The sequence below is a fragment of the Hemicordylus capensis genome, chromosome 5 (genome assembly GCF_027244095.1).
Source record: "Hemicordylus capensis ecotype Gifberg chromosome 5, rHemCap1.1.pri, whole genome shotgun sequence".
NCBI lineage: Eukaryota > Metazoa > Chordata > Lepidosauria > Squamata > Cordylidae > Hemicordylus > Hemicordylus capensis.
This window is the reverse complement of record NC_069661.1, coordinates 215,340,479-215,354,356: the sequence shown is the minus strand read 5'-3', so window position 1 is coordinate 215,354,356 and position 13,878 is coordinate 215,340,479. Positions and strand designations below refer to the sequence as shown.

General features: G+C 46.9%; 1 protein-coding gene across 1 annotated transcript in view; it reads left to right on the top strand.

The window, feature by feature from the left end:
* The first annotated feature begins 12,086 nt into the window (after positions 1-12,086).
* Positions 12,087-13,878, top strand: part of FAM83F (family with sequence similarity 83 member F) — a 36,447-nt gene continuing 34,655 nt past the window's right edge. The window contains exon 1 of the mRNA XM_053252006.1: positions 12,087-12,574. Coding sequence (XP_053107981.1) covers positions 12,119-12,574 — 456 coding nt within the window. The 5' untranslated portion in view covers positions 12,087-12,118. The remainder of the gene's footprint in view (positions 12,575-13,878) is intronic.

Here is a 13,878-nt window from a genome sequence, read left to right as displayed (position 1 = left end):
TTCTTTTCCACTTGAACAGCTTGCTAGCTCCCAGTCCCAGCTCCGTCCTAACTGCACTCAGTTATCGAGCGGCGGAGGAGCTCAAGAAGTCTCTCTGCTGGTGCTGCAGCCGCTGCCGCTCTCCTCTGCTCCAACTGACAAAAGGGAAATTGGGAGTCACAGAGAACCTGCTTGGGGGGACTGCAGCTCACACTCCTGGCTACAGGACTGTAGAGAGGGCAAAGACTGGCCATGTGGGCCTCTCAGAGGCTGTGGGCCAGGAGACATTTGTCTCCCTTTGTCTTATTAACGGTATGCCCAAGGCCAGCAGCCATGTTTTTTAACGACTCAGGCAGAGGGGACAGGCATGCTGCTGCAATGTTGAGAGCAGAAGTTCCACTGCTCGCACATTGTATTGTTGAATCCGGGAGGATGCAGTGTGAGTTCCCCCCTCCCATTGGAGCTCTGGAGCTTGTCGCTGTGCTGTTCTTGTGGGTACATGAGCAGCAGAGCCTAGAGGAAGCTTGTGTCGTATACTAGCAGGAAGGTAGGAGCCTGCCTTTCCTTCTGCTCTCTACCGTTTGGACATAAGAATGACTTTATAGATAGTTCTGTAATTAATACCATCCTGAAAAGTCTGGGAAAGATGGTGCAAATTGATCCCTGGGTTTTCTCCATTGACTGTCTCACAGAGTTAATACATATGTTTACAGTCTCCTCAACTTCCACATATGGAAACAAGATTAAATTCACAAAGCATGGTAGAACATCAGAAAATGATTCCCTTTCAAACACTACAGCAAAATGAGGGGCTGGGCACCATCTCATTTTATCAATACTGACAAATTCAAGGGCTGACATGCAGACTAACACTGCGCGAATGCAATGCACAAAGATGCACACATGCAAGAAGTTCACGTCACTGAGCAAATGCTCAGAGTTGCTCAATTTCTTGTGCTCTTAGTCTGATTGCACAATAGGGATAATGGTTATCTTTGTTTCGTTCCCTGCAACATATAAGGACTGAGGAACAGGTTTCACAGCAAGGGATGCACCATAGGTTACATAAGCACCTCTGTTGCACCAGCACAACACTAGTTCAGAACACTAATTCCTGACTTAGAGACACTAGTGAGCACAACATCCTTGCACTAGTGCTGCTTGTTTGCCCTAGTGCAGTGCTATCAGCCACTATGTTCTGATGCAGCCACACATAAGAAGTCACCAAAGACCTGACTCTACCTGAAAATGTTTTCCATACAGAGGCTTTACCAACAAAAGGTCTTCTTCTCCACATCTGTCAACTAATACTTACTAGTGTTGCAGGCTCTCCACTTTTGTATACCTTGGCTTGGGAAGCCAACCTAGAGGGGAAAATACAATCAGACCAAGACGGGAAAACCTGAAATTCAACCTACAGACTCATCATCTGCACCAACATGCACGAATACAACATAAAATAATGATACCTGTAGGTGTTGGTATGCAACACCTATGATGTTTCTCAGATTTCATTAGCACTGTGGTCCAAAATGTTAGAAACAATACAGATAAGTTGGTTCATTTTTCTATAGCTGCTGGGATTTTTAAACCATGCAGAAATTCTGAGATATGGTATTCTTCAAGTGTGGTGAACTCTTGAACCATCACATCAAAAAGGATCATTTTACTCCATCATATAGACAAGGATCATCCCTTAATTCCACATAAGGATCTTCTTTCTTCCTTATTCTGAGCTGCCAAAATTGTCTGGCAGAAAAGTGGAAGCAGTGCACCATACTTTTCCCACTTACAGTAATCCTAAAATAGTTTTACTCCATCATATAAACAGAGATCATCCCCTAAATCCACACAAGGACCTTCCTTTCTACTTATTTTGAGCAGCTAAAATTGTCTGGCAAGGAAGTGAAAGCAGCATACTTGAAAGATGGATTCATTCGATGCCAGGGATTCATTCAATCCCTGTTAAATTTTGGAAGGTAATGATCATGCATAAATTGATCTGCCAACTGCATATAATCAAAGCTCCAGGACCAGGTAAATGACAGCAAATGTTCCTTACCCATTAGCTTTCATTCTTTTCACAGTGAAAGCTCGGGAGAGAGAGAAAGAATATAACTTGCAAAATAAGTGTTTAATCATATGTTGAAAGATAAGTTTACTTTATTAATGTACCTATTGTTCTAAGTACATATACAGTCCTGCATGGATATATTGTCCCAATTTTCTATTGCAACCATTTATATATATATAATGTCATTTGTACACTAAGGAACATAGGAAGCTTCAAGTTGCCTTATACGGAACCAAACCATTGGTCTATCCAGTCAGGGGCACAGCTAGGAGAGAGGGGCCCCATGTTCACCCCTCTCTCCAGCGGCCCCTTGGAGTGAGGGAGATTAAAAATAGGAAGGGGTGGAGCTGGGGGGCCTGGATTTGTTGAACCCATCTGATCAATTATAGCTGCACCCCTGTATATAGTTGAGTACTGTCTACACTGACTGGCAGTGACTCTCCAAGATTTCAGGCAGAAAGTAGGAGAGAGCACTGCAATACTCAAATCAGAAGGTGACTAGGGCATAAACTCAGAAGGGCACCTAGGTATTTTGGAGCCTGGACCTAAAAGCCTTTGGAGGCTCCCACCCACCCCGCAAATTAAGCATCATCATGCTTGGCTGGGAGACCACACCAACCAGACTAAAGAAGAATTGGGGGGCCCCAGGGGCTGTGGAGGCTCTGGACTTCAGCCCCAAAGTCCAGGGGTAAGAGCGCCTCTGCATAAACCAGAGCTTTTAACAAGGGAGTAAAGAGGAAGTGCCATATTTTGTTGTTTGGGAGAAAGTGACATTACTTAGCAACACAATGAGAATGGAGAACAAAGAAGAAGGAAAGATCAATGACATAGCCAAGTCTTCATGATTAATCATCAGAGTAAATAGTGATACTGTCAATGGATATATAGTTAGAGAGAAAAGCTCAGTCTTAGATATGCCCACTTTGAGACCATGAAGAAATATCCAAGTGAAATATATAAGCAGGAGATGTGGGACTGAAAAAGGGGGAAATCTTCTGCGACAGAGAAGCAGAGTTGGAGGTGATCAGAGATTCCTGCCTGCAACCTTGGAGAAGCCACTGCCAGTCTGTGAAGGCAATACTGAGCTAGATAGACCAATGGTCTGACTCGGTATATGGCAGCTTCCTATGTTCCTACTTCTGAAAGCCAAGGAATTTGTTGAGATTATCCAAGGATAACATGTAGATAGAACAGCAGTGGGTCAGGAACAGAGGACCCAATCAAGAGGGAGAATGTAAAGGAAGAGATTCACCATGTTGAAATGTTGAGCGTTTCATCCAACATGAAATGTTGAACGAGCAATTAAGCAGGTAGGAAAAGAACCAGCTGAAGATGGTGTTATGGAAACCTAAGGCATGAAGCAAGACAGCTGATTAGCTGTATCAAAGGCAGCAGAGAAGTCAATAAGGATGAGAATAGAGAACTGTGAATTTAGCAGCAAGATCGTCAGATAAATTGATGTAACTAGTTGCAGTGAATTGCAAGCTTGGAAGCCATATTGTAGCTGGTCAAGAGAGGAGCTGGAGGGCAGAAAGATCAGGCAATGGAAATAAGCAGCATGTTCAAGAGTTTTGGAGGTAATGGGCAAAATATTAATCTGATGATAGTGGAGCATGTTTGAATGGTATCATGTAGGTTGATTAAATGATGGAATGAAAGGATAATGGAGGGAGAGATAACTACAAGTTGGAAGAGGACATGATCATGTGGTAACATGAAGAATAAATGTATATATTTATAAATTTAATCATTTATACCCCAACCTGTGATCAAATTATCCCCAAGATGGCTTACAACACTTTAAAACAATTTTATAAAAACCCTACCCAGCAGCCCTTGTTCAAAGTATCCAACAGTCCTTGTTCCTCTGAACAATGGAGGGCAACTGAGAGCATGAGAAGAGTGTTCTTTCTGACAAGGAGTGGCAAAGAAAGCTCCCTGTAGCTGCTACATTTCTGAATGATGGCTAGAACTAGGCTGGTCTTCTCTGTGTCCTTCCTGGAAGGGAGGGGGTGCAATCTTTCAGTGGCCCCTGGTCTTCTGCTGGTAGTGCACATCCCACACTGTTCCAGAAGCACCCTTGACCCACAGGAAGCCCCCTTGACACAAAGCTTTTGAGGGAGTTATAGTGGGGAAGAGAGCAGGAAAGATCTGATTCTGTTGCATGAATACTGTTTTGCTCAAGCAACCCTGGATCCAAGCTAATGGTTAGAATTAAGAATTTTACTGATAATCACCCTTTGTATTGTTATTAATGCATACACTTTTTGTTTTTTCCAGAAAATTAAACAATTAAAAGATAGTCTTCGTTACACTGAATGTACACTGTAAATAAAACTGATGCACCACTGGCACAGCAATGCATTTGAACGCCTAGAAATCTGTGTCATAAATTACATTCATCAGGCATAATGTTTAATGCCTCACCATCAACACTCTTTGCCTACTAATCCATCTGTACTGTTCTTGTCTGATGAGCAGCTATCTATATTGTTGTTTTAAAAAAAACCATACACACACAAATAAATCATTAAGGATGGGCCCTCTCCACTGCTGCCCCGAGGCTTTGGAATGCATTCCCTCCCTATTGAAATAAGAGCCTCCCCATCTTCGATAACTTTGAAGAAGGCAGTTAAGACACATTTGTTCAACCAGGCTTTCAATCAGACTACTTAGATTTATAGATTTTAACTTTGTTTTAAATTTTAAATTATTTTAATTTTTTGAACATTTTAATTTGTGATGTTTTATTGTAAACCCCCAGAGATATAAGTTTTGGGCAGTATATTAATATGTTAAATAAATAAATAGTTGGTCTTGTGGTAGCAAGCATGACTTGTCCCCTTAGCTAAGCAGGGTCTGCCCTGGTTACATATGAATGGGAGACTTGATGTGTGAGCACTGCAAGATATTCCCCTCAGGGGATGTAGCCACTCTGGGAAGAGCAGAAGGTTTCAAGTTCCCTCCCTGGCTTCTCCAAGATAGGGCTGAGAGAGATTCCTGCCTGCAACCTTGGAGAAGCCGCTGCCAGTCTGTGAAGACAATACTGAGCTAGATAGACCAATGGTCTGACTCAGTATATGATAGTTTCCTATGTTCCTAAGAGTTTCCTCTCTCCACTTCCCATCAAATAACATTTGCCCAACACACGCAAAGAGCAGTTCAGCCCACGAGGCAACCTGACATCATACTAAGCTATCAGAGCATTTTACATTAAAAGAAAAGTTAGAATGCTTTTCCCCCCAGTCATAAAAGGCCATTCTTCCTGGTTCTAGCAAACTGTATTGCCATTAACATCACTGTGCACTTGGGAGTGCAATCCATCAAGCACTACTGATGTGAATCTTGTGTTCATTTAAATGGAGGTCTCCCACACAGCAACCCATTGTTAATGAGACCATTCCATAGGGCTGGCTAACACTCAAATTGGGCTTTTGGGCTAATATGGGGGAATCAGCATGACTAGGTAAAACAGTTCATTACAGAATAAATGTGTGCAAAGTTTTGGCCTGGAAAATGAGGAGGAGACAGAAATGTGGTATGATCATATTTATTTAGGGAATTACGGGTACAAGAAGAGAAAAATTGATTAAGCAGGCAAGGAGGCAATAAAATATTAACTAATAGTGCTAGTTTGGAATCTCAAGAAGAGGCATTTTAGCTTAAGGTCCGAATTATTGCAGAATGAGCTCAGGGCTCCCTAGAGAAAGGGCCTGGAAAGCAGCTTCAGACTTAAAGAGAAAAGCGGGTGAGGAGATATAGTGAGATAGGCAATTAGTAATACCTAATCCAATATCTGGTGGTGTGTCTGTCACACTTGCAGGATAGCTTGCGTTGATGGATCTCCTCACAGGAACAAAGCAAGAAGGCAGGAAAAAGGAGAGACAAATGTGCCACTCACAAGCCAGGAAAACAGGATAGCATCTGATTCCAATAAAAGTCCAGAGGTGGTTGGGTCTCTAGGGTCCTATTCCGTAGGGCAACGAAGCATGGTGTACGGTTTGGGTCTGAAGACAGGTCCAAACCAGAGGCTTGGATCCGAGCTGAAATCAAGGCTGGAGCAAAAGCTGTTGCTGATGGTATGGCTAAAGCCAAAGCACAAACATTCAGTATGAGCATCAACGTTTGATTATATGTTGATGGCATCAACACAAACATCAACATTTGATGGTACGGCTAAAGCCAAAGCACCACACCGCTCATACAGTGCTTCACTTTTCTGAGTACTATTGGGGCTCCTTTAAGAGAAATAGAGCCCTCTTGAGCCCCACTTCCCAGCAGTTTGTGAGCATCTTTGAAGATGGCGCTGGGGCTTGACAGAGATATATTGCTCTTGAAGCCCCCCTCCCTGCCCCTATATTGCTCTTAAAGTCCCCCTTCACCACTGGGGAAAGTACAGCACGAGCAGAAGTCAGCATAATGGGAAATCACTCTTGCGCTGACAAGTTTTTAACCAAAATAGTTCCTGTTTGAAAAATCATGAAGATCACTGTCTTATAGCATTCCCAACAGTCCCATATTATATGGGAAGTCCCATATCTGCGGCAAAAATATCTTGTCCTGAACGGGATGCTGTTTTTCCTGTATTATTGGCAGAGCCTGGGGCTCTCCCTCATCCCTCAATGCATTTGCACCGAGCCCTCTGAAATCTGGGTGAAGTCCATATTATAATGTTAAAGAAATAAAAAAGTCCACAAAAGAAGCTGCAGTTGCTCTGCAAACTTGCAGGAACAATTGCCCGGTTTTATTTACATCTTGCAAGTTGCTAATTGTTTACTTATCAAATGTAAATAGACCTACAGACTCTTGCTAACCGACTCACCACTTCTGGCAGATTAAAAATGCCTTTCAGTGAGGCTTTCAGTGGGGAAGGTGCGGGGATGTAGTGTGTGTGTAAACCTGGAGGTTTCTCTTAATTTTTCACCTGACGCTTGCTCTATGCCTACGTGGGATGGTCTGTATGAACAAGAAGCTTTGTGAAATGATGGGGCTTGTTTTGTTGTTGTTTTTACAAATGTATTGCTACTCAGGCTTCTAGGATGGTTTCTGTTGCCAGAACCTCAGGGGTATACTTGTGAGTCAAATGGGCCGTAACCCAAAATTTGGCTTTTAAAAAGCCAAATCTGGCAACAGAGCGGATGACCCCAACCCCAAGACACACACACACACACCCCACACACTTGTGTCTTACTTTAGAATGATGCACTGGTGACATACTGAAACAAATGACCCCCAAAAATCCCAACCCACTTACGAATGGTCATTGCAAATAATATTATTTATTATTTTATTTATTCAATTTTTATATCGCCCTTCCAGAATTGGCTCAGGGCAGTTTACAATAAAACAAAGACAGTTAAAAAAAATCAACAATTAAAATTATAAAGTACCATAAAACATCAAACAATAAAACAATTTTAAAATCCTGAAAACCAGGTACAATTAAAACCCTTTAAAACAATTTAAAAAACCTTGGAAGGCCAGGCCAAACAGATAGGTCTGAAGGTCTCTCCTAAAAACCAATAAAGAATTCAAATTACGGATTTCTGCAGGGAGTGCATTCCACAGTCCAGGAGCAGCTACAGAGAAGGCCCGCCTATGAGTCGCCACCAGACGTACCAGTGGTAACTGGAGACGGACTTCCTCAGATGAACTTAGCGTGTGTCATATCTAGGAAGGCTACTCAAAATAACAGGAATTACATCAAATGGCAATGTGTGAAATATTTCTAAGACACACATCAGAACACTGCTGAAAAGGAGGTGGCAGAAATACGGTTCACATGAATATAAATACTGGATATATTAATTGAATTGCCATTTGATGCAGTTTATATATATATATGAAATACATATTATATGGATTTTATGGTTCCACTTGACCAACATACAGGTGCTTTGTGTGGGGGGGGGGCGGGGTTTGGCCAACTAGAATGGAAACTTCAGAGCACACACTGTTAGTTTTCCATTTTTTTGCTTTCCACGGTCCTTTCTCAGGGCTGGCTCCAGGTCTGTAGGGCCCTCACCAACATGCCCTTGGTCAACTCCCATCTTCCACCCTGCCTCCCCCAACCTCGTGCCCCATCTCAACCACTGGGTTACCCAGAGAGAGCAAGCACAAGTGAGTGAGTAGAAGCAGTGACTGCTTGCTGCAGTGCTGTTGCCACCTGCATAAGCAAGCAGCAGAGGCAGCTGCAAGAACAGTCACCACTGATTCACTTGTGCTCTCCCCCGGGTAGCGCTCTGAGTTGAAACGTTCTCCCCAGGGGCGTAGCAAGGTTGGAGTGGGCCCAGAGACAAGATTTTAAAATTGGCCCCTCGCTGATATACACACACAAACACACTTCACAATATTTTTAAGCGACTCTTGAAAACACACCTATTTTATCAAGTTTTTAGTTTATAATGTTTTAAAGTTTATTTTAATGTGTTTTATGTGATTTAAGGTTTTAATAGTATTCTAATTTGTAACTTGCCCAGAGATTTTATATGGGGCAGTATATAAATGTGATAGCTAAATAGCTAGCTTGATATTGTGAAGAATATTTGTGGGGCTGATGGTGGAGGTGGCTGGGGGGAATCTCCCAAAGTGGCATTATTCAGAGTTGACAGCACTGCTTCCTACAGAGATCCGGATGCAATGGAGGGCCCCAAAGGCGTCTTGAGGATGCGGCCCACAGCCAGGAGGAGGCCTTCCTCCTGCAAGATCGCAACTCTTCAGGCTAAACTCCACTCACTAAAACAATGTGTACGAGGGGGCGTGGCTTAGGAAGAATCCGCCCAATGGCCGAGAGCAGGCAGTGCAAGGAGCGGTGGGGGTGGAGGAGGTTGATTTTGCAATATCCGAGGAGAAAGAAGGGAAAGGAATTGAACACATGTGGAGAAATGAAGGAACTTAGCATTGCGTTCGCTGGTGCAGGCAGGCAGGAGTATGCAGAGTCTGGCGGAGAAGGTGGTCCACAGGTTTCTGATGATCTGTTCTCTAGGACCCATGGTGTGCTATGCATTAAGCAACTGAGCCCTATAATAATGGCGTGTGGTGGGCCACACATGCACCCCCCTCTCTCTTCTCTCTCTGCAGGTCCAGCTCAGACAGGAAACGAACCCATTCATTCCTTGCAACATCCTCTTGTTTCAGCGCCTAGTAGCAAGGCAGCGAGGGAGGGCGTGCTGCTTGTCTCAGTCCGCGGCATCTTTAGGGAAGAAAAGGTGGGGAGGGAGTAGGGCCCGATCAGACACAGAGGAAGGCACCCTTTCGGTCTGGATCTCGGAGAGGAGGATGTCACAAAGGGAACTGGTTCAGCCTTTAGCTGCAGTTCTTGGTGTCTGAAATAGGGGAGGTTGTGGGGGAAGAGAGCAGGAGGGGGCGGCGATCAGGCTCTTTTGCCTGCACCTCTCTATAAAAAGGTATGGGGTGGTGGTGGAGGAGACGACCAAGGTACATAAACCTGCCCCATCGAACACACCTTCTCTTTCACACACACACACCATCTTCTAAAAGCCTTGCCTTGCACAGTGGGCTTTTGATCGTGTGAACTCCTGAAGCTTACAGTTCTCCATCCATCTTCTCCTTCTTCTCTCACGGACACTGACACACTGCAGTTCCGGGAACCTTGCTGAAGCTGAACCACAGTACCCCATTACCCTACAGAGACCCCCAGCCCCAATACATGCGCACACACAACCCATCCTTTCCTAGGTGCCTTTGTGCCTTCACTCCACTTTGCTCCCCATCACGTATTCAATAGTTAAGGGCGCATGCCCGCGCACACAGAGAGAACTTCCCACAACGATCCCCATCCCCACGGCCTAGGCTTCCCTCATATTCCCCAGCCGTGGCCTTCCTCCTAATGCAACAAGCCACAGAGGGCTCGAGATGGAGGGGCTCCTAGAAGCAAGCCATCTCGCCAGCGATGCCTTCGGAACTACCGCCTTCAGAGGCTGCCGAGAGTGGGGCTTGCGTGGGTCCCTCCTTCTGCCCTCGGCTGCAGCCGGCTGTGGAGCCTTTGGTGCCGCCTTCCCGCCCACGCTGCTCGGTGAAGCAGAGGCCAGGCCCGGCCAGGGGGACGCGGCGGGAAGGGGGGAGGGCAGCGAAATTATGCCCATCCCAAAGACAATCTCGGGTGTTGTGTGTGCAACAAAAAAAGGAGTGACAAAAGAGGGGGAAGAGAGAGTGCTCCTGCCCCGAGAAGAAGCAGGGCAGGGTGTGTGGGGAGGGGTCTCAGCGGCGTCAGCGTCCAAGAAGCAGAGCCGAAGCACCCAATCATGTGCCTGCCTTTCCTTTCCTTTATCATGTGGGGTGCCGCCAGCCAATGGATGGAGAAGGAGGAGGAGGAGCTGACAAGGGAAAAGGGAGGGGGGAAGGAGGGCAAGAAAATACAGCGTGCTTGCACAAACGTGGAGGGAAATTTTTTTAAAAAATAAAATAATTCAAATTAAAGGAGCTGCGGCAGGCGCTGGTGAGGGGAGGCACGTGACATGTCTCTGGAGGGCCCCCTCAGAGGCCAGGGCCCCTAGACAGCTGCCTCCCCTTGCCCGATCATAGTTACGCCCCTGGTTCTCCCCAAGTGGCTTTCTGCTGCATCACCCTGAGGAAGAGAGTGAATTGAGGCAGTTCTGTGCAGCCAGCCACCACAACCTCCGCTTACTTGCTCATCTGTGCTCTCTCTCTCTCTCTGAGTGGCCCAGGCCTCACTGCTGTTCCGCTCCGAGTGAAAAAGCAGCTGAGCAAATGAGCAGAGGCATCTGCATGATGCAACCTCCTTTGTTTGCTTGCCTGTGTTCTCTGTCTGGGCAGCACAGAGGTTAGGTGGTAGAAGAGTGCACCCAGTCCCTACAGCTGCACTGCCCAGAAAGAGAGATCACACAAGTAAGCTAGAGAAGGAAGTGGCTGCTTTTCACAGTTGCTCAGCCCTTCCACTCAACCGTTCTCTCTCTCTGAGTGGAGCAGTGTTTTAGGGTGACCTCCTACACTTGAGAGAGAGAGAGAAAGCACAGGTAGCAAGTGGAAGCAGAGGCTCCTTGCTGACACTGCCCCCTGCCCCCTCATTTCTTTGTTGCCCAGAGAAAGAACAGGGTCTGCCCAATCCAACACTGCAATCCACAAAAGAACTAGTATGTGAGTAGGTGAGAAATGAACAGAGGTAGTGAGAAGCCATCTCCACCTCCATCCGCTCTTCCTCTGAGTGGTGCAGAAAGAAACTACCATGCCATTCAGAGAGAGTGCTTCTAACCCCAGCACAGCCCAAAGGGAGATGGAGCACAGGTGAGGGTACACAGCTGGTTCCGTTCCTGTGCTCACTCTGCCTCTCTCCTGCCAGGCAGCAACGTGAAAAGGGCAGGTGAGCAACTGAGGCTCAGCAGGGATACCCCCCAGAGCCCAACCACTGCATTGCCTAGATGGAAAAGACAAACGGAAAGATCATGGGGAGGCCGCAACTGCTCCTTATCACTATTGCTTGTTGGAAGGGTGAGTAAGCAGTGACAGTAGCGAGGAGGAGGAGGAGCAGGAACTTCTGCTCATCTTCCTGTTCCCTCTGGACATGGAAAAAGTAGGGGGATCAATGACAGCAGGAAGATGCAGCCACCTCTGCCCTGTCCAGAGAGAGCTGGCCATCTGCCCCTATGGTATAGTTGTCAGCTCTGACTGAAGCTATTCCTGGATCCTCCAGGAATAGCTTCAGGTGGAGCTGACAACTACACGAGAAGGGCAGACGGCCAGCATCAGGGCAGTTGGGCAGGAGTTGGCATCATCGGGCAGCTACTGAGGCCCAAGGGCCACTGATGCCAATCCCGACCTGCAGCTACCCCCACCCCCACAAGCCACTAAAAACCCCAAGGGCTGCTTTCGGTAGTCATCTCCCGGAGAGCTGGCAAGCCTACCTGTCTGATTCGGCCGCTGGAAGGGAGGCAGCTGTTCAGGCCGAGTCTCGCCTGGCTTCACCTATGCAGCCCAGGTAAGGGAAGGCGGGGCAAGGCAGCTCCTCCTCATCCTTGCCGGGCTCCAGGTATTGTTAGCTGTTCCAACTCGACAGTGAGGGAGTCGTGGCGGTGGCGTGGAGGGAGCATGGCGGGCTCGCAGCAGCTCTGCCTGGAGGACGGGCATGTGAACGAGAAGGTCAGCGACAGCCAGCCGCGGTTCTACTACAGCGAGGAGCAGCGGCGGGCCGTCGAAGTCCTGGTCGCCCAGGGGGAAAAGGGGTACAAGGAGCGGCTGAAGAAGGAGCAGCTGCGCGACTTCCTCTCCAGCCGTGAGCGGCAGGCCCTGCGGGGCGGCTGGCGCGCTTACGAGGCGCACTTGGAGGGCGGCAAGCCTCTCCTTGGGCCCTCGGGGAAGCCGCTGTCTCTGGCCTACTGGCCCGAGCGCTCCGACACCGAGATCCCCCCGCTGGACTTGGGGTGGACCAACCACACGTTCTACCGCGGAGTCAGCCGCCTGGCTCTCTTCACCCACCCGCGCAAGGAAGACCACGCGCCTCACGTCAAGGAAGTGGTGCGCGAAATGATCCAGCAGGCGCGGAAGGTGGGTATGTTGCTTTCCAGCCGCTCGGAGGAGCGCGGCGCGGGGAGAGAGGGGCGCCTCCTCCGGGCCCTCTGGGGGAAGCTTGGTGTGTCCGTTCCTCCTTTCGCGAGAAAGGCAAAACCGAGAGGAACGAGGAAGCCCGCTTTTCTTAGCCTGCTTGAATGTCCCCCGAAGAGACCTAGGTCGTTGTTGTCTACAGAAGTGTCTGCTGCCAACATGCTTTCTGTTCTCCAAGAGGCCTCGGCGCCTTTTGTCTTTTGGCTGCGCTGACAACTCTTTCTGGAATTGGATTCATTTTAAAAGGTTGCCCCTTTAGGGTTGCTGATCCTTCAGGGTTAGTCTGGAGGCTCCAGGGATGATCGGCATCAATCTTCCGATAACTACTGAAAGCAGTTCTGGACCTGGAGACTTTAATGGCTTGATATTTGGGGGGGAAACATCGCGGGAAAGAAACCTCCAGGAGTTGCTTCAGAGTTGGCAACCCTGTTTCCAGCCCTGAGGAACGGTCATAGGTAGGGGATGACGTGTATATGCCTACACCAGCGTGGTGTAGTGGTTAGAGTGCTGGACTGGGGAGGCCTGAGTTCAAGTCCCCATTCAGCCATGATACTTGCTGGGTGACTCTGGGCCAGTCATTTCTCTCTCAGCCTAACCTACTTCACAGGGTTGTTGTGAGGAGAAACTTAAGTATGTAGTACACCACTCTGGGCTCCTTGGAGGAAGAACAGGATATAAAAATGTAAAATAATAATAAATAATTATTTTGAAACTCCTCAGAACAAGTTCAAACATGGCCGTCCCCCTCCATATATGATGACATATTCACCTAAGAACTCTGTTGTTTCATATGGTTTTCTGTCACTCAAGTTCTGCTTATACTCTGATCCTAAATACATCTACTTGGGATTAAAGCCATTTTTTTCTTGTACAATATATTTATTTAATACATTTATTTTCTGATTGGCAACAGGCATCCAAATTGTACAAAAAATGCTTGGGGTCTTTTAAAAAAATGGAGTTGTGACTGATAAAAGGCTGTACAGTGGTGGGAGATGTCCACTCTCTAGTGGCCTGCATACAACTTCCCCGTGGATTGTGCCCAACATGCTTAGGATTGTGGTGCATGTATGCAAAGGACTGTGTAACTTTAGTTGGGTGGTTAGTCTTTTTAGGCAACAAGCACACTTACTAGCTTAAACTCAATTGAACTCAGTGGCGTTTACTTCAGTGCCATATGCTTACCCAGGAACAGGCTATAAGTCATTAGTGGTTAAGTGCGTATATGAACATTGTATCAAGTTTTT